This window comes from Megalops cyprinoides, chromosome 23 (assembly GCF_013368585.1).
Source record: "Megalops cyprinoides isolate fMegCyp1 chromosome 23, fMegCyp1.pri, whole genome shotgun sequence".
Lineage (NCBI taxonomy): Eukaryota > Metazoa > Chordata > Actinopteri > Elopiformes > Megalopidae > Megalops > Megalops cyprinoides.
Genome location: NC_050605.1, coordinates 24,970,950 through 24,995,386, shown reverse-complemented (window position 1 = coordinate 24,995,386; position 24,437 = coordinate 24,970,950). Strand labels below are relative to the sequence as shown.

The window sequence follows — 24,437 nt, the reverse complement described above, 5'->3', positions numbered from 1 at the left end:
TGTTGGAGATATTGTAGGTGTAGTTGTTGATTCAGTTGTAGTAGTTGTTGTAGTTGTAGTTGTTGATTCAGTTGGTGTTGGAGTTACTGTAGGTGTAGTTGTTGATACAGTTGTAGTTGTAGATTCAGTTGGTGTTGGAGTTACTGTAGGTGTAGTTGTTGATACAGTTGGTGTTGGAGTAACTGTAGGTGTAGTTGTTGATACAGTTGTAGTTGTTGATTCAGTTGGTGTTGGGGATATTGTAGGTGTAGTTGTTGATTCAGTTGTAGTTGTTGTTGTTGTAGTTGTAGTTGTAGTTGTTGATTCAGTTGGTGTTGGAGATACTGTAGGTGTAGTTGTTGATACAGTTGGTGTTGGAGATATTGTAGGTGTAGTTGTTGATTCAGTTGTAGTTGTTGATTCAGTTGGTGTTGGAGTAACTGTAGGTGTAGTTGTTGATACAGTTGGTGTTGGAGTTACTGTAGGTGTAGTTGTTGATTCAGTTGGTGTTGGGGATATTGTAGGTGTAGTTGTTGATTCAGTTGTAGTTGTTGTTGTTGTAGTTGTAGTTGTAGTTGTTGATTCAGTTGGTGTTGGAGATACTGTAGGTGTAGTTGTTGATACAGTTGGTGTTGGAGATATTGTAGGTGTAGTTGTTGATTCAGTTGTAGTTGTTGATTCAGTTGGTGTTGGAGTTACTGTAGGTGTAGTTGTTGATCCAGTTGGTGTTGGGGATATGGTAGGTGTAGTTGTTGATTCAGTTGTAGTAGTTGTTGTAGTTGTAGTTGTTGATTCAGTTGGTGTTGGAGTTACTGTAGGTGTAGTTGTAGATACAGTTGGTGTTGGAGTTACTGTAGGTGTAGTTGTTGATACAGTAGGTGTTGGAGTAACTGTAGGTGTAGTTGTTGATACAGTTGTAGTTGTTGATTCAGTTGGTGTTGGAGTTACTGTAGGTGTAGTTGTTGATACAGTTGGTGTTGGAGATACTGTAGGTGTAGTTGTTGATTCAGTTGGTGTTGGGGATATTGTAGGTGTAGTTGTTGATTCAGTTGTAGTTGTTGTTGTTGTAGTTGTAGTTGTAGTTGTTGATTCAGTTGCTGTTGGAGTTACTGTAGGTGTAGTTGTTGATACAGTTGGTGTTGGAGATATTGTAGGTGTAGTTGTTGATTCAGTTGTAGTAGTTGTTGTAGTTGTAGTTGTTGATTCAGTTGGTGTTGGAGTTACTGTAGGTGTAGTTGTTGATACAGTTGTAGTTGTAGATTCAGTTGGTGTTGGAGTTACTGTAGGTGTAGTTGTTGATACAGTTGGTGTTGGAGTAACTGTAGGTGTAGTTGTTGATACAGTTGTAGTTGTTGATTCAGTTGGTGTTGGAGTTACTGTAGTTGTTGATTCAGTTGGTGTTGGGGATATTGTAGGTGTAGTTGTTGATTCAGTTGTAGTTGTTGTTGTTGTAGTTGTAGTTGTAGTTGTTGATTCAGTTGGTGTTGGAGATACTGTAGGTGTAGTTGTTGATACAGTTGGTGTTGGAGATATTGTAGGTGTAGTTGTTGATTCAGTTGTAGTTGTTGATCCAGTTGGTGTTGGAGTAACTGTAGGTGTAGTTGTTGATACAGTTGGTGTTGGAGTTACTGTAGGTGTAGTTGTAGATTCAGTTGTAGTTGTTGATTCAGTTGGTGTTGGAGTTACTGTAGGTGTAGTTGTTGATCCAGTTGGTGTTGGGGATATGGTAGGTGTAGTTGTTGATTCAGTTGTAGTAGTTGTTGTAGTTGTAGTTGTTGATTCAGTTGGTGTTGGAGTTACTGTAGGTGTAGTTGTAGATTCAGTTGGTGTTGGAGTTACTGTAGGTGTAGTTGTTGATACAGTTGTAGTTGTAGATTCAGTTGGTGTTGGAGTTACTGTAGGTGTAGTTGTTGATACAGTTGGTGTTGGAGATATTGTAGGTGTAGTTGTTGATTCAGTTGTAGTTGTTGTTGTTGTAGTTGTAGTTGTAGTTGTTGATTCAGTTGGTGTTGGAGATACTGTAGGTGTAGTTGTTGATACAGTTGGTGTTGGAGATATGGTAGGTGTAGTTGTTGATTCAGTTGTAGTAGTTGTTGTAGTTGTAGTTGTTGATTCAGTTGGTGTTGGAGTTACTGTAGGTGTAGTTGTTGATCCAGTTGGTGTTGGGGATATGGTAGGTGTAGTTGTTGATTCAGTTGTAGTAGTTGTTGTAGTTGTAGTTGTTGATTCAGTTGGTGTTGGAGTTACTGTAGGTGTAGTTGTAGATTCAGTTGGTGTTGGAGTTACTGTAGGTGTAGTTGTTGATACAGTTGTAGTTGTTGATTCAGTTGGTGTTGGAGTTACTGTAGGTGTAGTTGTTGATACAGTTGGTGTTGGAGATATTGTAGGTGTAGTTGTTGATTCAGTTGTAGTTGTTGTAGTCATAGTTGTAGTTGTTGATCCAGTTGGTGTTGGAGTAACTGTAGGTGTAGTTGTTGATACAGTTGGTGTTGGAGTTACCGTAGGTGTAGTTGTAGATTCAGTTGTAGTTGTAGATTCAGTTGGTGTTGGAGTTACTGTAGGTGTAGTTGTTGATTCAGTTGTAGTTGTTGTTGTAGTTGTTGATCCAGTTGGTGTTGGAGTTACTGTAGGTGTAGTTGTTGATACAGTTGGTGTTGGAGTTACCGTAGGTGTAGTTGTAGATTCAGTTGTAGTTGTTGATTCAGTTGGTGTTGGAGTTACTGTAGGTGTAGTTGTTGATCCAGTTGGTGTTGGGGATATGGTAGGTGTAGTTGATTCAGTTGTAGTTGTTGTTGTAGTTGTAGTTGTTGATTCAGTTGGTGTTGGAGTTACTGTAGGTGTCGTTGTAGATTCAGTTGGTGTTGGAGTTACTGTAGGTGTAGTTGTTGATACAGTTGGTGTTGGAGATATTGTAGGTGTAGTTGTTGATTCAGTTGTAGTTGTTGTTGTAGGTGTAGTTGTTGATTCAGTTGTTGTTGTTGATCCAGTTGGTGTTGGAGTAACTGTAGGTGTAGTTGTTGATACAGTTGGTGTTGGAGTTACTGTAGGTGTAGTTGTAGATTCAGTTGTAGTTGTTGATTCAGTTGGTGTTGGAGTTACTGTAGGTGTAGTTGTAGATACAGTTGGTGTTGGAGTTACTGTAGGTGTAGTTGTTGATACAGTTGGTGTTGGGGATATTGTAGGTGTAGTTGTTGATTCAGTTGTAGTTGTTGTTGTTGTAGTTGTAGTTGTAGTTGTTGATTCAGTTGCTGTTGGAGTTACTGTAGGTGTAGTTGTTGATACAGTTGGTGTTGGGGATATTGTAGGTGTAGTTGTTGATTCAGTTGTAGTTGTTGTTGTTGTTGTAGTTGTAGTTGTAGTTGTTGATTCAGTTGCTGTTGGAGTTACTGTAGGTGTAGTTGTTGATACAGTTGGTGTTGGAGATATTGTAGGTGTAGTTGTTGATTCAGTTGTAGTAGTTGTTGTAGTTGTAGTTGTTGATTCAGTTGGTGTTGGAGTTACTGTAGGTGTAGTTGTTGATACAGTTGTAGTTGTAGATTCAGTTGGTGTTGGAGTTACTGTAGGTGTAGTTGTTGATACAGTTGGTGTTGGAGTAACTGTAGGTGTAGTTGTTGATCCAGTTGTAGTTGTAGATTCAGTTGGTGTCGGAGTTACTGTAGGTGTAGTTGTTGATGCAGTTGGTGTTGGGGATATGGTAGGTGTAGTTGTTGATTCAGTTGTAGTTGTTGTAGTTGTAGTTGTTGATTCAGTTGGTGTTGGAGTAACTGTAGGTGTAGTTGTTGATTCAGTTGGTGTTGGAGTTACTGTAGGTGTAGTTGTTGATACAGTTGGTGTTGGAGTTACCGTGGGTGTAGTTGTAGATTCAGTTGTAGTTGTTGATTCAGTTGGTGTTGGAGTTACTGTAGGTGTAGTTGTTGATCCAGTTGGTGTTGGGGATATGGTAGGTGTAGTTGTTGATTCAGTTGTAGTTGTTGTTGTAGTTGTAGTTGTTGATTCAGTTGGTGTTGGAGTAACTGTAGGAGTAGTTGTTGATTCAGTTGGTGTTGGAGTTACTGTAGGTGTAGTTGTTGATACAGTTGGTGTTGGGGATATGGTAGGTGTAGTTGTTGATTCAGTTGTAGTTGTTGTTGTAGTTGTAGATTCAGTTGGTGTTGGAGTAACTGTAGGTGTAGTTGTTGATCCAGTTGGTGTTGGGGATATGGTAGGTGTAGTTGTTGATACAGTTGGTGTTGGAGATATTGTAGGTGTAGTTGTTGATTCAGTTGTAGTTGTTGTAGTCGTAGTTGTAGTTGTTGATTCAGTTGGTGTTGGAGTTACTGTAGGTGTAGTTGTTGATTCAGTTGTAGTTGTTGTTGTAGTTATAGTTGTTGATTCAGTTGGTGTTGGAGTTACTGTAGGTGTAGTTGTTGATACAGTTGGTGTTGGAGTTACTGTAGGTGTAGTTGTTGATACAGTTGGTGTTGGGGTTACCGTAGGTGTAGTTGTAGATTCAGTTGTAGTTGTTGTAGTTGTTGATTCAGTTGGTGTTGGAGATACTGTAGGTGTAGTTGTTGATTCAGTTGGTGTTGGGGATATTGTAGGTGTAGTTGTTGATTCAGTTGTAGTTGTTGTTGTAGTTGTAGTTGTAGTTGTTGATTCAGTTGGTGTTGGAGTTGCCGTAGGTGTAGTTGTCGATACAGTTGGTGTTGGAGTTACTGTAGGCGTCGTTGTTGATTCAGTTGTAGTGGTTGTTGTAGTGGTTGTTGTAGTTGTAGATTCAGTTGGTGTTGGGGTAGGTGTAGTTGTTGATACAGTTGTAGTTGTTGTACTTGTAGTTGTTGAAGTGAAAGGAACTGTTGAATTGAAAATGTAGATATTTTTGTTAGTCTGGATTTTCTATTTATCCAATATCTTAATTATACATATAGAAGAAAAGCTGTCTTACCACAACGAAAACCTCCATTTACACAAATGCTGCATTAAAAAGAAAAACATTTTATCATTAGTGTCATACATATTTTACAAATACACTATTAATCGTATTCATTAAAGAGTTTGCTGTTAAGTGAACCACTTAAGATTGACCCACTCACCAGGTCTCATTGTGCGTTGTTACAGATCCACCTGGTGGCACAGTTTCATTGTAAAAACAGGTGCAATTCTTCAAGGTGGTGCATCTCCTGGTGTTCTCATCAAAATAGTGCCCTGGCTGCCTACACCTGGGGTAACAGCCTGTGGAAATATCACTGCCTCTGAGACACAGACAAAAATCAAACCGAACAGGTGCACTCAAATCCCGTCAACATAAAACTTCCCCCAGTAAAAATGATCAACATCATTCTAACAAACAACCTGATGGACTAAATTCAATTCTGTTACCTTCAAGCTTCCCAAGGAACTTATTGTTTTTGCCACAGGTTGGACTGGAAACCCCACATGGCTCATAATGCCAGCTGTACTCATGCTCTTTGTTGTAGTAGTCACAGTACACAGCTGTGGGGGTGCAAACACACATATACATATGAACACTGGCTTTGCATACTTTAACAGTGATATTAAAATACTATTTCAGCAGTAACACTTTTTGCAGCACCACCAAGTCAATAACAAGCATGTGATAGTTGTTATTATCAGTAGAATTTATGGCAGAAAGCCATCACCGGGGCAACTGCCATGGCTTACATTTGGAAGTTACATGTTTATACTGCAAAGGTGGATATTGTAGCTCGGCCATTGGGGTTAATCACTTCATAAAAGTGTACACAAGCAGCATCTGACCCAGGGAACAAACCTGCCGCCTTCTCAACAGCTGCCCTTCCAAAATGCCATACTGCTGCCATTGTATTGCTGCCGCATGTAAAAGTCCCAGAGAACATGTATAATTGATAAGCACCCAGTCTGTGTGTGAGTCTGGTGATACATACGGCAGCGATCGGGGGTCCTCCATTCCACACAGACGCCGTGCTCGCTGCACGCCTCCGCATACGTGGCCACAGCAGTGCAGAAGCCTTGGAAGGTTCCCACCATGTTGCAGGAGCAAGACTCAAGGATGCAGGCCTCGTAGTAGGGATCAGGGTCCACCTGCATCACACACCCGACAGCAGCTTCACTACACAGGGAGGGGCTCCACCACAAAAAAAAATAGTGTGGTGGTAACAAGTGATCAAACAGTAAAACTACAGAACTGTTCCCTTCTAAGTGAAAAGACAGCAATTCCATCTAACAGCTGCATCACACAGACTGTGGGGCATCTTAACAGCAGACTAAGGAGCTGAATTGTGCTGACGGTGGGAATGTGGTGCCAGGTGTGCCACTGGAGGCCACCCCGGTACCTTGCAGTCCTTGAAGATGTCGCTGTGGATCAGCATGCAGCGTCGCTGGGCCCAGTGGGCGCAGTAGGAGTTGCGCTTGCAGGGGAAGCCGTCGTCAATGTTGCCTTCTGTAGGCATGTCTGTGCAGACAGGGAAGGACATCTTCCAGCTATTTCCGAATCTCACTGCATTCACCACCTCCTCCATCGACCCCTTCAGCTGGAAGTCGTCCCTCTCTCTGTCATTGAAGTTCCCACAGAGGCCACACACCTTTCCCTGTCAATCAGTGAAGGACAGAGCAGAGCAGCAGATGCTGAAGTCTTGCCCACATACACGCTGGACAGTTCTGCCCAATATTAGCTGGCCAGACACACAGAGCCATATGCTGCATGCAGTTACAGTAGCAAATATGCAAGTTCATGTTTCTGACTCCAACAGTCAATTCAATCTGGCCACAGTATTAAAGTAATACACACTGTTTTTTAAATACTTACAAAATAGTTGTAGTACAATCTATGATATCTAAATTTAGCAAACTAAAAAGCTCTCACTTTCCAGCTGTCCCCAAGAGTGATGGAAACTCTGGTGTGCTTGTCCCATATCAGGGTGATGCCCATGCTTTCCACTGAGATCATGTAGTAGAGGCCCACAGTGTGGACTGAGTACAGAGGCTTCACTGGGATGATGTACGAAGGATCCAGGAATGAGTGTGTCACCTTCAATTCATCTAAAGTCAGCCTGATTTTACCCTGTTCCAATGGAGAAGAAGTCTGTCACCAAAGGAATTGTGGGAAAAAACATGGGAAGCAGAATGCGGGAATGCAGTGTAGGGAGGAGAATGGGGTGTGAGAATGCGGTGTGGGGAGGAGAATGGGGTGTGAGAATGCAGTATGGGATGGTGTAGGACAGGAGTGGGATGGTGTAGGACAGCAGTAGGAGAGCAGTGGGATGGTGTAGGACAGGAGTGGGATGGTGTAGGACAGGAGTGGGATGGTGTAGGACAGCAGTGGGATGGTGTAGGACAGCAGTGGGATGGTGTAGGAGAGCAGTGGGCAGGATACCTGCAGGTCCAGTTTGATACGCCGAGAGCAGGTCAGGCCCTCATCACAGCATGGGACACTCTCTATTCGGATGGAGAAGGTCCCCTGTCCAGATCCCCTGCCACAGGCGTCCTGCCACAGGACAGAGCACCACGATCAACTCAACAGGTAAGCAGCACACTGACTGCCCGTTCTGCCCCCTCCCCACAGCCACACCCTGCCAGATACTGCCAGAGAAGAGTAACGCCGAGTAACGCCAAGTAACACTAAGTAACGCTGAGTAACGCTGAGTAACGCTAAGTAATGCTGAGTAACGCTGAACAACGCTGACTAACATTGACTAACACTAAGTAAGGTCGAGTAACGCTGAGTAACGCAGAAAAATGCTGAGTAACACTGAATAATGCCAAGTAACGCAGAGTAACGCAGAAAAATGCTGAGCAACGCTGAGTAACACTGAGTAACACTGAGTAATGCATGGGTATTTCTTCACAGTACAGTACATTACCTGCTTGCCTTTTGGTTACCCTTATCCCAGATGACTCACATCCTTTTTGCTTAATTCTACCCCCATGTCTATTTATACAGCTGAATAATTCACTGAAGCACCCCCCCCCACCCATCTCCAGGTAACCATACTCACCTGCACCATTGTGTACTCGCAGTTACCCTCGAAATGGTACCACTTTGAGTCGAATGTCTGGAAATGGCCATGCCCATGTACCTGGCATGTCCCAGTGCATGGCTTGGAATAACATATCCACTTCCCACTCTCACATGTGCTGCAAAATCAGTGTACAAGCAGTCAGAGTCTTACATCCACAGTGTACAAACAGTCAGAGCCTTACAAACCCTTCCTGATTTCAGAGTTTAAGGCTGCAGGGGCTTGAAGTCAATCCAGGTTCTGATCACTGAATATTTACTCTCTCTTGGCAGGACAGGTCCCCTGAGAACTCTGTCTCCAACTCGGGGAGACATGGCAGGTAGCAGTCAGGTGTTATGGGTCAGCACTGACAGTGGTGGCTCTACAATTCTACTGGCAAAAATAGATGGACACTCAACAGTCCTAGTGAACCAAAACAGCCCAAACCACCTAGTGCTCTGGTCGCAGTAGGCCCCAAACACAGCCTTGTATACCAACATCCCAGCTAAAACAAACAGCATTTACCAAGCAACCAAACTGTTGTAAGTACCCAGTCAAAATGCTGACTAATGGTCTCCCCATGCATGAAAATTGGGCACCAGCGACTCCATGCATAGCTCTCCCCCCTCTTTTGCTCAGCTGTTCACTTTTTAGAGACACCTGGAAAGAAGGCTGCCTCTAGCTGCATGGTGACATCAGCAACATGTGACATAGAAATGAAAGCAAAAAGTGTGTGTGTCTGAGCAGTGTGTGTTCCTTCGCCAGCCATGTATAATAGTACCATGCTGGCATCATAAATGTGCTGGACGTTACTAGGGGGGTAGTTTCCAATTAACATGGATAAACTCATTTGCTGATGGTCCCAGCGTGGTAACATGTTTGGAATCCACTGAGGACTCAAATTCCCATGTGATCTGCACTTGAGCTCCTGCAATTCTTTGCTCCACTCCTGATTTTCTCTGTGGCAACATTACTGTGAAACTCAAGGCAATAACATCATTTCAGAATACGTTTGCCCAAATGTCACCGGCCATTTTGTCAACCAATGGAATCGCAGGTTACCTATGTTACTGATTGGGTGAGTGGAATGGGAGGTCTTGGATAGCAAGACAATAAGAGATTTATTATATATTGCATATTTAATTTTATTATAATATTTTGAGGGACTTGATGGGTGAACAAATACTGATATTCTGAACACTCATTTAACAGGACTAATGGTGGCTGAAGAGACTGCTGTATACTTACCATGTTCGGCATTTCATGTCAACACGCTGTCCCGTCCTGTAAACCATGTCATTCCACATGCAGGTGCAGTCTTTAGGGGACACACAGGTGCCGTTATGGTCCTCATACTTGCCCTCAGGGCAGTAGCATCCACTCCTGCAGGCTGCTACAGTGCTCTATAGAGAGAGGACACACATCTATTTCACATATCTTAGATCTCACATTACCTGATCATACTTTGCTAAATTTGATTGGTTTAGTTGAACTATTATTCTTAATGGAACATATCTAACATAATTACACATTTCCATTATGTGTAATTTTATATGTGGCAGCTGTATTTCAGGGTGTATGTTTGTATGTTAGCATTGTGTGACAATGGTGCGGTCCCTCTATGGTGTATATTGTACTGCACTTAGGCAGCTACTTGCCAGCACTGTGTTGGGCCCTGACACTTGTTCCTGTGTGGCTGTACTCACACCTTGGGAAATTGATCTAGATAACAGCATCTGCTAAATGATGACAATGTAATCTAATTTCATAACTGCAACATACATTAATAAGAAATCATGGACAAACATCTCAGTTTGCTTGTTTTGTTATCTTACAAAGCCCCTAATCCAAGAGTCACATGTTCTTGGGTCTGTGCTTTTCGATGACTCATAACATTGCACAAATATCTTCCCATCTTTACATTCTGAAAAAGACAACATCAAGGTACCATTTTAGCATTTGGCAATCCATTACTTCATATTCATAAAGGCCCATAAATTATCCTAATTAACATGTAATCAACATCTGATAACATTTGATATTCATGTTAATACTTCAGTTTCCCTCATGCTTTACGACATGTGATGAGTGTTTTTTGTTGAAAACTTGGATCTGAAAACAGTGAATACTAAAGCATTGAATACTGAAACACTGAATCGCTGAATTCTGAAACACTGAAAACTGAAACATTGAATATTGAATACTGAAACACTGAATATTGAATACTGAAACACTGAATATTGAATACTGAAACACTGAAACCTGAAACGCTGCAGCTGGAACAGAGTTTACCTTCCTGTTTGTCCCTGCATTCAAGCTCTCCACCTTTACAATAGCTAAAAAAAGGAAGAGAGAGAAATGATTTGCCTGTTCATTCACAGTCAATAGCTGCAGTGGCCTGTAGAGGGCAGTGAGCAGAAATCACACAGACACAGCCAGGACACGCTAACCCCACACAGGCACAGCCAGGACACGCTAACCCCACACAGACACAGCCAGAACACGCTAAACCCACACAAGCACAGCCAGAACACGCTAAACCCCACACAGACACAGCCAGGACACGCTAACCCCACACAGACACAGCCAGGACACGCTAACCCCACACAGACACAGCCAGGACACGCTAAACCCACACAGACACAGCCAGGACACGCTAACCCCACACAGACACAGCCAGGACACGCTAACCCCACACAGACACAGCCAGGACACGCTAAACCCACACAGACACAGCCAGGACACGCTAAACCCACACAGGCACAGCCAGGACACGCTAACCCCACACAGGCACAGCCAGGACACGCTAAACCCACACAGACACAGCCAGGACACACTAAACCCACACAGGCACAGCCAGGACACGCTAACCACACACAGACACAGCCAGGACACGCTAACCCCACACAGACACAGCCAGGACACGCTAACCCCACACAGACACAGCCAGGACACGCTAAACCCACATAGACACAGCCAGAACACGCTAACCCCACACAGAAATAGTGAAAACATGCTAACATTTGACACCCTGGAGTTATTTATTAAGGTGTTTGCATCAGACTGTAAGGCTGTAATGGTTTTTCTCATGGTTGACATAAATTTAAATATATCTAACATCAAATCAAGGAACACATGTCCAGTATCTCCTCTAAGGTTTAGAGGTTTAATAATTCTGCTCTGTTAAGTAGCTATATCCAGACAGAGACCCAAAATTAATATGTTTTATTTTGATTTCCACACTGTCGTTTCAGTGTATGAATCACTCTGGTAGTGACTTCTTCATGCACCAAACTCTAAACAATCACTGCAGACTGGGGGGGGGGATTCATATTAGGAATGCTTATTGGAAACAATTGTAAATGTAAAAAATTACTTCAATACACCAGTACAGCCACAGAGATCAGTCTGCAGGGCTGCGTGCAGAGGAGTGTACATTCTCACAGCAGGCGCAAGGCTAACCAATCAGAATGTTGGCGTGAATTTCTGCTTTTCTGTTTAAGTGTATTATAAGCCGAAGTTAAAAACAGGTGCATGGCTCAGAGAATGAACAGAAGTTGAAGAGAAAAGAGCCACTGTTCCCTGTCTGCTCCTGTTAGAACTCACCATTCTTGATTATTAATGACGACCTTGGTCCGCAGTGGAACAATGGTGCCCTGGTAGTGACAGTTGCAATCCGCCGTAGAGGAACAGGTTAAGTCAGTGTTCAGGAGACTTCCCTCACGGCAGAAACACCCTTCCACAGGGGCGTCCTCCACTTCACAGGTGGGGTCATATCCCGAGAGCGACCGGCAGGTGGAGTTACAGGCATGCACATCGTAGCCAAACTGAGGGGTATCCGTACACACTGGCACTGGAAGTCAGAGGTTAACACATCACCTCAGAGTGTAACACATCACTTCAGAAACATTGCAAACTGCTCTTAACACACAGATAAAGCAGTGGCTGAGCCAATCAGAAAGGTGTTGGGGGGGTGGGGGGGCAGAAAAAGCAGGTGCTCACAGCATTTGGTGTCTGTCCTCCAGTCGCCCACAGCAACGTCCTGTTTTGCACAGGCCTTGGCATAGTTAGCGAGGGCAACACACAGGCAGTCCTCCATAGCAGTGTCACACTCGCAAGTGGTCTGCACACATGCCTATAACCACGGAAACAAGGTGTGTTTATGTGTATGCACACATGTATATGTGTGTGGTTATGTTTATGTTTCTTTATAGGTGCACACGTTTGTGAGTGTGTGTGTGTGTCTGTCTGTCTTGCAATGTAGTGCCACTGTGAGGAACATTGCCACAGCGGGAGTCAGTGCTGTCAGAGGGTGTGCAGCCCTAAATTCCACACTTTTACCATCACAGCAGATTTACAACTGATCTTATACTGCTGCAACAGCCTGAAGTGGAACCAGGCTTCATCTTTTATGCTTAAATCACAATCCAGTCACATGTATGGACAAGCAGCAGCCTTGTAAGGACTGTGCACTTGCTGGACACTTGGTACACATTCGGTCTCAAATCAACCAAACCGTCATACATTCCTCAGTGCTGCCACTTTCCCCGAGCCGCCCAGAGGGAGCAGGTGAGGGGCTCACCTCCTGCGGACTGAGACAGACTCAGTGGGGGCAGTGCACATGTGTCTTAGACCATTTCTATCAATCCTACACATTTTATTGAGCTGAACCTTGGCCTTGCCTTGAAGTAGTCTTCTGTCGGCACAACATCGTGGCATTTGGCAAATATTCCGGGGGAGCTGATCAGAGAATAACAGTGCACTCGGGCGTATTCCTCTGAAAGGGATTTAGGAATGAAAGTGAATTAATGACTGTAAAGGAAAATGGGTTTGCTGAGCATACAGAGACACTGCAGCCTGGCTGTTACCTTTCTCAGAGGAGCTGCAGGTTTTGGGAATGTCGCCTGAACAATCCCCCACACTCCAGGACAGAGCAAATGCTTCAGGGGATGTCTGTATCATGCTTGTACTGTCTTCAAAGTCATCCATGGTATTATTGTTGAAGTTCCCACAAAGTCCTGCAAAGATATAGGGATAAAAAATGCCAAGATATTGCTTTGATTACAGAACAATGTATCATAATTTAAAATGATCTCATTTGTTGAGATTTAGCTGTAAAAATGAAACATACCTTGAACCATTCCACGCTCTGTATCAGGTAATGTTATGTACAACTGAACTTTTGGTGAAATTCGGACTTGAATCTTGATGCCAGATGTTGTCTGCACCTGTATGTACATTGAGGACTGCCGGAAGATCATCAGACTGTCTGAGGAAAGAAAAATCAGGCCTACAGGTATCAATCATTACAGAATTAAAATTATATTTTTAATTATTATATACTCATTCACACACACACACACATACACACACACATACACACACACACACATACATACACACACACATACAGACACACACACACACACAGGGCAGAGCTGTTACTCACCACTCTGGTAGAACTCGGTTATTTTATTTCCGTCTGCTGTCACACCCTCACTGGAGAAAACGTAGGAATGCTGCACATAAAAAGGTCAGTGAAGGTCATGGTTCAAATTTCATTTCAATTCAGGTCCTTCTGCCTGTAAATTCTATTAATTCAGTTTCAATTCCAGACCAGATCTTTTAATCAGAGTCAATTTAATTCCACTCAATTCCAATTTTAAGTCAATTTAACATATACATTTTCCAAGTCAATCTTCTCCCACAAGAATTCCCTCAGCTCAGCCCCTTCCCTAGACCGGTTCAATTCCCTAAGTTTACATCCCTTAACTCAGGCCGACATGCAGATCCTACAAACACTTACTTTACCTTTAAAAACTGAGCTAAAATGGATCGAATTAACCAATTTGGATATGTATATCAGTATGCAATTGCATGCCAAATATTTGTTACAAAGCTTAAGAAAGGCACACACAATTATATATGTATATTTATAATTATTTTATCAATGTAGTTTTACCATTTTTAGATGTTATATTTGAGAGAAAATAAAATTATCTTGCTACTATCAGTTGCCCTGTTATGGTGGAGAAAAAATGAAAAGAAGTCACCTTTTCTGTTTTATTGCCCCCTTTCACACCAAACTATACAGAGACACAATAATAATGTCTAAGGCCAGGGAGGTTGCAACACTTCATTCTACAGAAAACTATACAGACACAGTGTTAATGTCCTGGATCATTAAACCAGTGTTTCCCAACCCTACTCCTGGAGGCACACTGCCCTGCATATCTTCTATCTATCCATGCTGCTTGATTAAATCAGGTATGCTCAGCTAATCAAAAGTGCCACTGATGAGTTCAGTCAGGTAGGTAGAGCAAGGATAGATAGAAGATATGCAGGACAGTGGGCCTCCAGGAATAGGGTTCAGAAACACTGCATTAAACCTTTCATTCTTGAATTTCAAATTCACGATAAATTCTCAACTTCAAGTATGAAATTATGAATTGTCAAATGAATTTCAATATAAATTGGAATTTAATCCAACTCTGCTAAAGGTGGTGCTACACCACTGACACAGGCAGGTCACACAGAAAATGAATGAAAAATGTGTAAACATGTTTAATGCCAGAAGGAGCCAGCAGGTCCAATGCCAGTTTAACACAGACAGGTCCCAAAGAAACAGACCTGCTTACCACCAACGGGCAACTTAGTTCTCTAACCAGCTTATTATAAATGCCAGAATGACTCAAACTGCTGCTTCCATCCAGCAAGAAACAAACTGCTCTCAGAGTCTGATACAGGTGAGTGGCTCCTCTCAGTCTGCAGGAGCATCTCACTGTGAAGATAACATACTGAATTCAGAAAATACAAAAAACACATACCTGTTGAAACTCAAGAGAGACTCTTTCTAAAGAAGTTGTTTTCTCAGAAAATGAAATTTGAAGAGTGAAGTTACTCCCCCGCTGCTAATAAAAGAAAACAGAAGAGCAGTTATTGGGAGGAAACATGGGCGCAGCACCAAATGAGACGCGAGAGTGAACACCCACCCGAGACGCTATGTACGTGCACTTCTGCGGCAGCTGGTAGCGCTTGCCGTCATACGTCGTCACATACTCCCTCTCGATGCTGCAGCTTGTTGGGCAGGTTTTGCTGACACACTTCCACTGGCCGCTCTGGCAGACGCTGTGAAGAGAAGACACGGTTTCCTGCTGCTGCACACGCGGCCGCGCCGACGCAGGCGCTGCGCACAGCGGCTCTGACTCACCATGACTTGCACTTCTCCTCCCGCCGCTGGCCGGGTTTGAACACCTGGCCCGCAGACTCGCAGGGGCAGTGACTCTCATACACGCACTCCCTCCGGCCCTCCAGGTCATTCAGCACCAGGCCTAAAGAGCAGACACCATTCCCAACAGTCCGTCACTCACACAACAGTTGCACATTTGTTACTGTAGGGGTCAGTGTTGTGACAGACATCAGCAAGCACACTACCTCCTGCAGCTCTGATACGAATGTGAAGTGTTACGGTAACTTGTCTATTTGAGAATCCCATGGAATGGATCAGGCATGGAAACACAGCGCATCACAGCACCTGAGCACATGCCCACCTGAGCACATTCCCACCTGAGCACATGCCCACCTGAGGCTGTTCTCATGAGTAAGGAAAAGGCAGAGGAATAACCTTAAAAATGTAAAGGATGGGAAGGTGATTCCTTTCTAATGAATAGCGTGTGATGCAGTTGTGTTCCAATACCTCTGAGCACTTCATTCTAGATCATTTTAATTATAAAATTAGATTGGAGGTCACTTCTTAATCTCCCCACAGTCACACAGGATTCAGCCACGGTTTGCAGCTTCAAATTCACCACACACTTTTCAGAGGCATGTCAATGCGGAGGGAAAATGCTCACCTTCTGGGCACGCACAGGTGTAGGTCTCCTCTTCACTGCTGCTCACGCTAGGATTGGAGCAGGTGGGTATGTACGGATTGCCCCTCTCCTTAAAAATGAGGTTACCTGGGCAAGTGGGCGCAGCTGTGTGGGGGATGGACAAACATTTATTACATTCTATTGTATTCTGTTACGTTTTATTACATAGGGATGAAAGCAATTGACACTGGTGAAACATGCATCAGACGCCCGAATACCTGAATGAGGACCTGAATGAGGACCTGAAAGAGGACCTGAATGAGGACCTGAAAGAGGACCTGAAAGAGGACCTGAATGAGGACCTGAAAGAGGACCTGAAAGAGGACCTGAATGAGGACCTGAATGAGGACCTGAAAGAGGACCTGAATGAGGACCTGAATGAGGACCTGAAAGAGGACCTGAAAGAGGACCTGAATGAGGACCTGAATGAGGACCTGAAAGAGGACCTGAATGAGGACCTGAAAGAGGACCTGAATGAGGACCTGCAAGAGGACCTGAATGAGGACCTGAATGAGGACCTGAAAGAGGACCTGAATGAGGACCTGAATGAGGACCTGAAAGAGGACCTGAATGAGGACCTGAATGAGGACCTGCAAGAGGACCTGAATGAGGACCTGAATGAGGACCTGAAAGAGGACCTGAATGAGGACCTGAATGAGGACCTGAATGAGGACCTGAAAGAGGACCTGAATGAGGACAGTCTTTCGTCAGCAGGCGCTGCTCTTATCATCGTGCTGCAGTGTTCATTCAACGCTGCAACCTACTGGCTATAGCCTCTACTTCCTTGCCTTCACAATTCATTACATTACATTGCATTACATCATCATTTAGCAGACGCTCTAGACACCTAGAGCAACTTACAAATAAGTGTATCACTATGCTAAGAGTAGACATCGTAAGGTATTACAAGAAGTCAGTAAGATACAAAGTTAAGTGCTAGACTAGAGTGGAGTTTTTTCTTGTTTTTTTTTTTTGAAGATAGGAATCGATAGGATAGATAGACAGAGATAGGGGGGAAGGTAGGCTACAGAAACAGCTTGAACAGATGAGTTTTAAGTTTTTTCTTGAAGGCATCAAGGGAGTCGACTGTCTCAATTCAGAGATAGAAACCTGGGAATATGCTACGAACACCTTTGGATCTATGGGAAAGCCAGTGAAGCGCATTAGTTCAGTACGAGAGTAATGCACCAGAATACTAATAGAATTTCTGTTTTTATACCCACTGTGAAATTTATCTTTTTATACCCACTGTGAAATTTCTCTTTTTATACTTAATGTGAAAATGCCAGTGTGAGTCTGCCTGCACAGGAGCGCTGAGGCCAGATGAGCACAGTCCTCAGACACACTTACAGCACAGAGCACCACACTGAGAGGACAGGCACATCAGTATGCATGTGTCGTCCTAGTGCTTCACACACCACTAGAGGGAGCTACAGTGACAGGACAAGTAAACTAGCCAATGAACCCCTGCGGACCACAGCAGAATGAAGACAGTCGCATATTGCTAGAACTAAGGATTCCTGCTCATTTCTGCAAATGAGCTGTCATTCCACCTGTGTGGAACAAGTGGCTTAACCAGCTCAGCCACTAGGTGGCCTCTTCACAATTTTTTGATGTTTTTTCATCGTCTAATAGCTGAGGAAGACAGCCTCTCCGACAAACCACATTGCTAACTGTATAGCGACACTGCTGTAGCCAGAAAAACCTGACTTACACCTGGTGAGAGAGGTCTAAGGTAATATAACTGTCTCAAAGAGCTGAATAACACAGAACAGACTGTAACATAACATGGAACAGACTGTTTAATCACATTTGACAAATAACTACTAAAATAACTCAAATATAAAAGGGAAAAAACTCCTACTCACGGCACTTCGTGTCATCTCTCCAGTGAGACAGAACGTCGAGTAAGTCTGAGGGGCACTGCAGCACCATGACAGTGTACAATGCACACTCCACTCTCTTGTCATTTTCATGGTTATAAACATTTTGCCTGCAGTGAGTCTTTTGTATATTTTGGACACACGAAGACAATTCTGACACAACTTTGCAACCCTATAAGGAAAAAACGAGGGTTACCAAACAAATACAAGTAAATGATAAAAAAGTCCATTTCAAAATGAAATGTTGTGGACAAACCTTATTTTGTCCTTCTTTGGAGTCCAAGATACATTCGCCCTTAAACATCGTGGTCACTGTTCCGGCATCTGTTTTTGGAAAACAGAACAGATGAGTAAATATCTGTTTGAGAGATCAGCAGTAATGAGAGATTTCAGGCTGGTGGTCATGATTTATATGAAACATGAATATTAAATTTATATAATTATAAATGATTTATATAATTATACATTTGGACTGCCCAAAAATAGTGTCCCATTCATCATCGGCTGATGACACAGCTGGGACCAAACCCGGGCTGTAAGGCTCAGCATGCACTTGAAACAGAAAGCACTTGTACTGGCTGAGCCCCTCGGGAGTGCATGGTGGGCATTTAAAGACACGCACCTGCCCAACAGAGTCCTGTCTTCTCCTGCATCGTGTCTTCCAGCTCCACCTGACGTAGCAAAGGACCAAGAAGTTACAGACTTATACTCATACTTAACAAGACAAAAGACAAAGCAGGCCCCGTTCTTACCCAGAGGTAATCAATCTCTCCCCCAGAAACGTGCCAGACGACGGCCAGGGGCAGGATCCGGCTGCGCAGTTTGGTGAAGATGCCGTACGGGAAGATGTGCTTGTACATTTGATCATAAGGCAGAGAAACACTGCGGAGGGACATGAAAGGCTGTTTTAATAACAGAACAGGGTGACTGAAGCCTGCCGGTCCAGCACCCTCTCACCACTGGCCTGGCTCCAAGCTCTCAGTTTCACTTCTGCAAATGAGGATCCGTCATATTGCAGTGTAGCCTGAAGCACAGAGAGTGAATTTCATGCGAGTTTAGTTATGTGTCAGGCTCCTGGGTACGGACGCTGCTGGAGTCAGAAATGCTCCTGCTACAAGCCTGAGGCTACCCTACACATGTGACACAGGAACTCTGAGAGGCGCTTCACAACACAGGCATCTACAGCACTGTCTCCACCCAGCTTTCATTTGCTAAAATATGAGCAACAAAGCAAAAAAGCAAGGTTTATGTATATCTATCAGCTACCACTTCAACAATAAAATGACCAAAATAATATATTTCAAATGATTATAGAATTTATATTGTAATATATTTTTACATATTAATATTATAATATTTGTACCACTGTTTTAATTATCTCATTTTCATTATAGTCTATATTGTCATATGATTATAACATTTTTACCTGTTAAATTAATAGTGCCCTCTATTATTCAACCTAACAGAGACAGTTGCTGAAAGGGACTGTGTGGAACAAACGCCAACGCTACTAATTATACTTATAATAGATTAATATAACAATGTTAATATATAAAAATATATGTATTGATAACGGTGTTGTCATTTGAGCAGATGCTTTCCTCCAGAGCGACTTACTTTTTACATGTTATCCATTGGTACAGCTGGATATTTACCGAGGCAATTCTAGGCTAATTACCTTGCCAAAGGGTAATTAACCCAACCTGGAATCAAACCAGCAACCTTCCGGTTACGAGCCCTGTCCCCCGACTATGCCACACTGCTGCCCAGAATTATTTCTTCCATTGTTATTACTATTATCAGTTATTATTATTATATTATTATAAAAATGAAAGCTTCGGATTCATTTTAAAAGGAGGACTGTTTGACACACATAATTGTGTTCGTGGTGATTTTCAGTGGAGTTTGCGTCGATGTCTGAATCTGTGCTTGCAAATAAAAATTTACTATATTGAGCACAAAGAGTGGTGCAAGGCGCCTAATTTTGTCCTGGATACGGGTTTACAGGGAAAACAATGTATCCGTGTTTCTTTCTGACGCCGCCAAGTGAAAGGGCTTTGAATCGTGTTCCTTTAGCCAACAATTTTTTGTGTTATGTTGTGACCTGCACAATTCACGTTTCCTGTCTTGTGAAACTAGTTTGTAACCTATTGAATAGTATGGTTTCATTGAATCGGAAAATAAAAAGTACGTGTATACTACCGGATTACATTTGTTTAAAATAATCTTTATGAATTTTTAAGTTTTGAATTTTGTGCATGAAAAAATATCCCCACCCCCATTTTGCCTATACTGAGAGCTGGAAAATGAGAATTGTGATCATGTAAGTGCTGTTCAGTACCTTTGCATTGACAAATATGGCAGCTAATGTTACAGTGGATATGTAATGAATTTGTAGTATTTAATGGTTTCATATTAATTGTTGTTGGTTGTGTTGTTTTTTTATTATTATTTTGTGATTTTTCTTGTCTAGCAGTTATCTCGGTGGGGGAACTTTAAGGGTTAGGGTTAGGGTTGACCCCCGTTTCTGTGGATGTGCAGTTATATGAAAAGTGGAGTAAGAGGGAAATGAAAGAATAATACACACCTTTTGTGTTCCACAAACGTTGTGCCGTTTTCCACGACAGTGCTGATTCCATTTAGAGTTATCTCAAGTTTGGTTATCAGGCCACTGCTTCCACGCGTGACCGCGATAATGTAGTCCACGTTATCACGAGTGATGTGCACCAGAGTGGAGGGGCACGTGGTTCTCACGTGGAACACATCGCCGCTGAAAGCCTCGTACACACCGCTGCCGAAGGTACGACACACTTCTGCAGAAAGGATGTGAATCCAAAAACAGTAAAGGATGCAACACACAGACCAAGCAAACAGCCGAGGAAACGCGGCCGCGGCTTTGGAGCGAACTCCAGGTCTACATAATGAAGTATGGAAAAACAGTATCTAATATGAGGTTATGTCTTCCTAACCACGAAAATTATACAGACAATCAGAACAGATAAGTCTACTGTAGTGCCATCGTATCTACTCTTCCAGGAAAATGAAATGAAAATGCACACATTGACAAACCCTGACAAGATATACTGGATTTTTTTTACATTCAGTGAGCGTGGATTTTAGAAGGCACGTGACAAAACGTAATCTATAAACGTTCAATGAGTTCAACGACGTGCATTATTGAAACTAATTTAAAACATTCTTACACTGATGGGCAGGCCGAATGCGTTTCACCTGTATATTCTACCTGTTTGAGCGCACTTACTGTAGCCTAATATCTTTAAATGGCGGCAGGTACACACAGGGGCGCCGGTAGGAATTTTGGCCCCCTGAAAGGTTAATGCACCGGGCCCCTATATATATATGTAACAAAAATATATGGTAGAATCTTTGAGGGCCCCCGTCTGTTTGGGGTCCTTGGAATCGTCCCAAAACCCCCTCTCCTTCCGGCGTTCCTGGGTACACGTCAACAACAATGCTCTTTACAGCAATACCCTACACTTAAGGTCGGCATATCATACACACAATATATCATACACACGACATTTTCAACAGGGCGGGAATTTTGACAGAAATTCGGCAACTGATGCCAATACATTTTAAACTCCCTGTATGGGTGCGGAACAGTCAGTCGAGTAAGGTAATTTTTCATATTGTCCTGAAGACAGTTCCTGTCTTTTATATCTTCAGTGTTTTCGCTGTTGAAACAAGCAACGGTGTAGCTCTATACTTAAGCGTCAGATAAGTGGATCGTTTTCTCAGAGAGTTCATCAGTGCTGAATTACTTCATTGGCAAGAGTCGAAGGAGCAGAGGATGATCGTGCGCGATGTGTCCGCTTGCGCAGCTCGGATTGTCTCTCCATTCAATCTCTTCCGCGCGTGATTAAAAATCTCTTCGTAATATCATTGCACACGTTATCATCTTTTATTAAGTTGAAGTCTTTTACAGATTTAAAGTTACGCTTTGTAGGTTGTAAAGTATTAAAGTGTTTTATTATCCCCCTCTGTCATTATCTCCATTTTAGAGATATTTTTCCTTGATTGTTCCAGCTTTTACACAGCGGACGATCCCATGGAGATATTTCCAATGATATATTTAACTTATGGATGTTGTTAACCTTCATAACACACAGTAGCAAGACACCTACTATCAACACCAATTATAAAACCTTTCAAATCCACGTGAACAAAATCGGATCTTCACGCGAAAGCACACATTTAGAATCAAACTTACAAAATTTGATAAAAGAGCTTCCTGGCGCAGTTGTGTGCACCGAGGTCATGAGTCGACATTGATTCATTTACGAGGTGGTCCCTATCGGTCTCTCCCATACGTTCATAGGAAAGGCAGACAACACTTACGAGGTCTTGTAGGATTAGCTGCTGTTGTGTAAGTGATGTGACCTAAAATTAGAGAAGAAACGTTTAGAAGCACTTACAATAGAACTGTTATACTGTACATTAAATATATGTTTGCCTAATATTACAAAATTAAAAACAATAAAGAAATAGTTACACTATAAAAATTATTTACTCATACAATTACATTCAATGATATCGGAAATGCAGTATGGAGAAGGCCGATATTATCTGTCGTTTTAAACGCCTATATGTAATCATTTATACCATGTTATGAATTAACTAAAAACAAAATTTAAGAACTGGTATGACTTATATCTTATATACTTTCATAGTTAAGTACGGTCAAGAGAGACTTTGTTTTCCATTTTCGGTCACTCATTCGTCGCGTCATGAAATTGCGAATATGACAATTTGATTAAAAGTTCATGTGTTTTTGGTTGAGTCTAGCAAAGCTAGCGAGTATTGGCTGTCTATGTACGTACCAAAGAGAAGCGACAGCGCGGCTGCGAGCGCCAACTGCGGGCGAGCCGTCGCCGTCATGCTGGCTGAAGGTCAGGTGGGCCGAGGACGCGCCTAGAGCTCCGAGTCGCCTGGAGTTCCTCTTCACGGTGGTTAAATATTCCCTGTGCACCCACTTTGAATAAAATAAGGAAACAACCCAGAAATCAAACATTAATTTAAATACCACTCAGAGCTGGTTTATGTGGCCGTCAAATAAATGTGAGGAAATATTTTCCCTCATGACATATAAACACAGCAATGCCCACAGAACCTAGCTCCACTGAAACATGGTGTACTGCAGTAGGTACCATATATTCGAGAGATCGTCGTCTTCAGAACATTTATCATGCACTTTACAGTGCTTTTTTACATATTATATGACAGATAAATATAATAAATTTCAAGGACTTTTAATAGATTTTATTTAATAGAAATTGATAAATAGACAACTGTCAACAGGAGTGAGGCTCGTGTTATTCACGGCAGGTTAACTGTATTTTCATTTCATTTTAAAAGAATCATTTATTTAGGAAATGTCCAAAAATAAATTTAAAAAAGTGCAAATTAAAGCGTATGGCCTTGGAATGCTCATCTTTTTCTCCCCAAACTCCACCCAGTGAAAACAGTTTTAGCGGTTTTCCATCTTACAAATGAGAAGGATAAGAATCAGAGAAGGAATTGTATGGCCTCATAAAACATTATTTATTGTTATACAAAATCACAAACATACCAGAGTGCACAGAAACACGTCATCCGGACAAGTCTGTCACAAGAACAGCCAAGGGCAGAAACTGCCCCCATACATTTGATAAATAAATGAAAACCGATACTGTCAGTTGAATTTTTCTTTCACGATGTAAGTGCCAGTTTTTAATTATAATGGAGTTTCACAAAAGCATTCTATAGTATGATTAATAATGTCCCTTTTACATTTGTGATGCAATGATTAATTCCATTTCCACCACACAAAACCTCTAAAACAATATTTCCAGTTGGGTACGGTAACAAGGCATGTTTTTCCAACAATTGTGAAGCAAATTTCTGTCTGAGAATCTTCAAGTAGGTCTCTTTTTCCAAACATATTTCTGTGAAAAGATAAAATATTGATGAACAGTCTAGTGCTGAACAATCAAGACTGGATTTGTAAAAGTATTTTTGTTATAAGAACAGCATTGCTTAAAGACACAATCATATGACACTGTGTGTTGTAAAAGCAAAAGAAAACTGCAGAAGTACATTTGCTGTGAATGTGCAGGGCGAACACGGCAGTCTGGGTCAGACACGTACCGGCCCCGCTCAGTCACACACGTACCGGCCCCGCTCAGTCACACACAGAGGCCAGCATCTTCCCACAGATCTCCTCTCTCAGCTCGCAGTGTCTATGCAAGTCTCTCACCTCCAGCGGCAGAACACTGCTCCACATCAGGAGAACAGAGTCACCATCTGAGGGGCACGGACAAGAGAGGGAGAGAGAGAGAGACGGGGGAGAGAGGGGGGAGAGGGGGGGGAGAGAGGGGGGGGGGGGGGAGACGGGGGAGAGAAAGAGGGAGAGAGAGAGAGGGGGGGCAAGAGGAAGGGAGAGGGGCGAGAGAGAGACCAGGCACAGTCTCAGTGACCGCAGCATCTTTTAATGAAACACCTGTTTCCAAGGAGATTGCACCAAAAGAAAAGGAACATGTTATTGGGTATATGAACCCAGACTGGCCGTCTAACATCAACGGGGAATCAAAACTATGAATTGAGTTTGAAACCTAAAACACTGCAATGCTGCTCAAAAGCTCACGCGGCTGCCCACAGCAGCCAGGCCTTCTACAGATCAGTGTAATAGGTGAAATATTAATACCTCCTCAAGCAGGATGTACCCAGAAGGA

The 24,437-nt window shown here is 42.7% G+C and overlaps 2 protein-coding genes across 2 annotated transcripts in view; both read right to left on the bottom strand.

The window, feature by feature from the left end:
- LOC118770159 (mucin-19-like) overlaps positions 1-22,650 on the bottom strand; it is a 34,604-nt gene extending 11,954 nt beyond the window's left edge. The window contains exons 1-29 of the mRNA XM_036517643.1: positions 22,548-22,650; positions 22,066-22,107; positions 20,294-20,519; positions 18,459-18,588; positions 18,329-18,377; positions 17,963-18,030; positions 17,692-17,878; positions 15,806-15,928; positions 15,163-15,283; positions 14,945-15,080; positions 14,780-14,863; positions 13,402-13,471; positions 13,084-13,221; positions 12,821-12,970; positions 12,635-12,729; positions 11,955-12,087; positions 11,559-11,805; positions 10,245-10,288; positions 9,788-9,876; positions 9,201-9,355; positions 7,953-8,091; positions 7,331-7,441; positions 6,821-7,018; positions 6,291-6,545; positions 5,883-6,039; positions 5,338-5,451; positions 5,052-5,190; positions 4,904-4,932; positions 4,753-4,811 (exon numbers count right to left, since the gene is read on the bottom strand). Coding sequence (XP_036373536.1) covers positions 4,753-4,811; positions 4,904-4,932; positions 5,052-5,190; positions 5,338-5,451; positions 5,883-6,039; positions 6,291-6,545; positions 6,821-7,018; positions 7,331-7,441; positions 7,953-8,091; positions 9,201-9,355; positions 9,788-9,876; positions 10,245-10,288; positions 11,559-11,805; positions 11,955-12,087; positions 12,635-12,729; positions 12,821-12,970; positions 13,084-13,221; positions 13,402-13,471; positions 14,780-14,863; positions 14,945-15,080; positions 15,163-15,283; positions 15,806-15,928; positions 17,692-17,878; positions 17,963-18,030; positions 18,329-18,377; positions 18,459-18,588; positions 20,294-20,519; positions 22,066-22,107; positions 22,548-22,605 — 3,546 coding nt within the window. The 5' untranslated portion in view covers positions 22,606-22,650. The remainder of the gene's footprint in view (positions 1-4,752; positions 4,812-4,903; positions 4,933-5,051; positions 5,191-5,337; positions 5,452-5,882; positions 6,040-6,290; positions 6,546-6,820; positions 7,019-7,330; positions 7,442-7,952; positions 8,092-9,200; positions 9,356-9,787; positions 9,877-10,244; positions 10,289-11,558; positions 11,806-11,954; positions 12,088-12,634; positions 12,730-12,820; positions 12,971-13,083; positions 13,222-13,401; positions 13,472-14,779; positions 14,864-14,944; positions 15,081-15,162; positions 15,284-15,805; positions 15,929-17,691; positions 17,879-17,962; positions 18,031-18,328; positions 18,378-18,458; positions 18,589-20,293; positions 20,520-22,065; positions 22,108-22,547) is intronic.
- A 605-nt stretch (positions 22,651-23,255) lies between these two features.
- The window catches only part of lrrk2 (leucine-rich repeat kinase 2), a 37,440-nt gene continuing 36,258 nt past the window's right edge, over positions 23,256-24,437 (bottom strand). Inside the window, exons 51-52 of the mRNA XM_036517504.1 lie at positions 23,854-24,009; positions 23,256-23,651 (exon numbers count right to left, since the gene is read on the bottom strand). Coding sequence (XP_036373397.1) covers positions 23,888-24,009 — 122 coding nt within the window. The 3' untranslated portion in view covers positions 23,256-23,651; positions 23,854-23,887. The remainder of the gene's footprint in view (positions 23,652-23,853; positions 24,010-24,437) is intronic.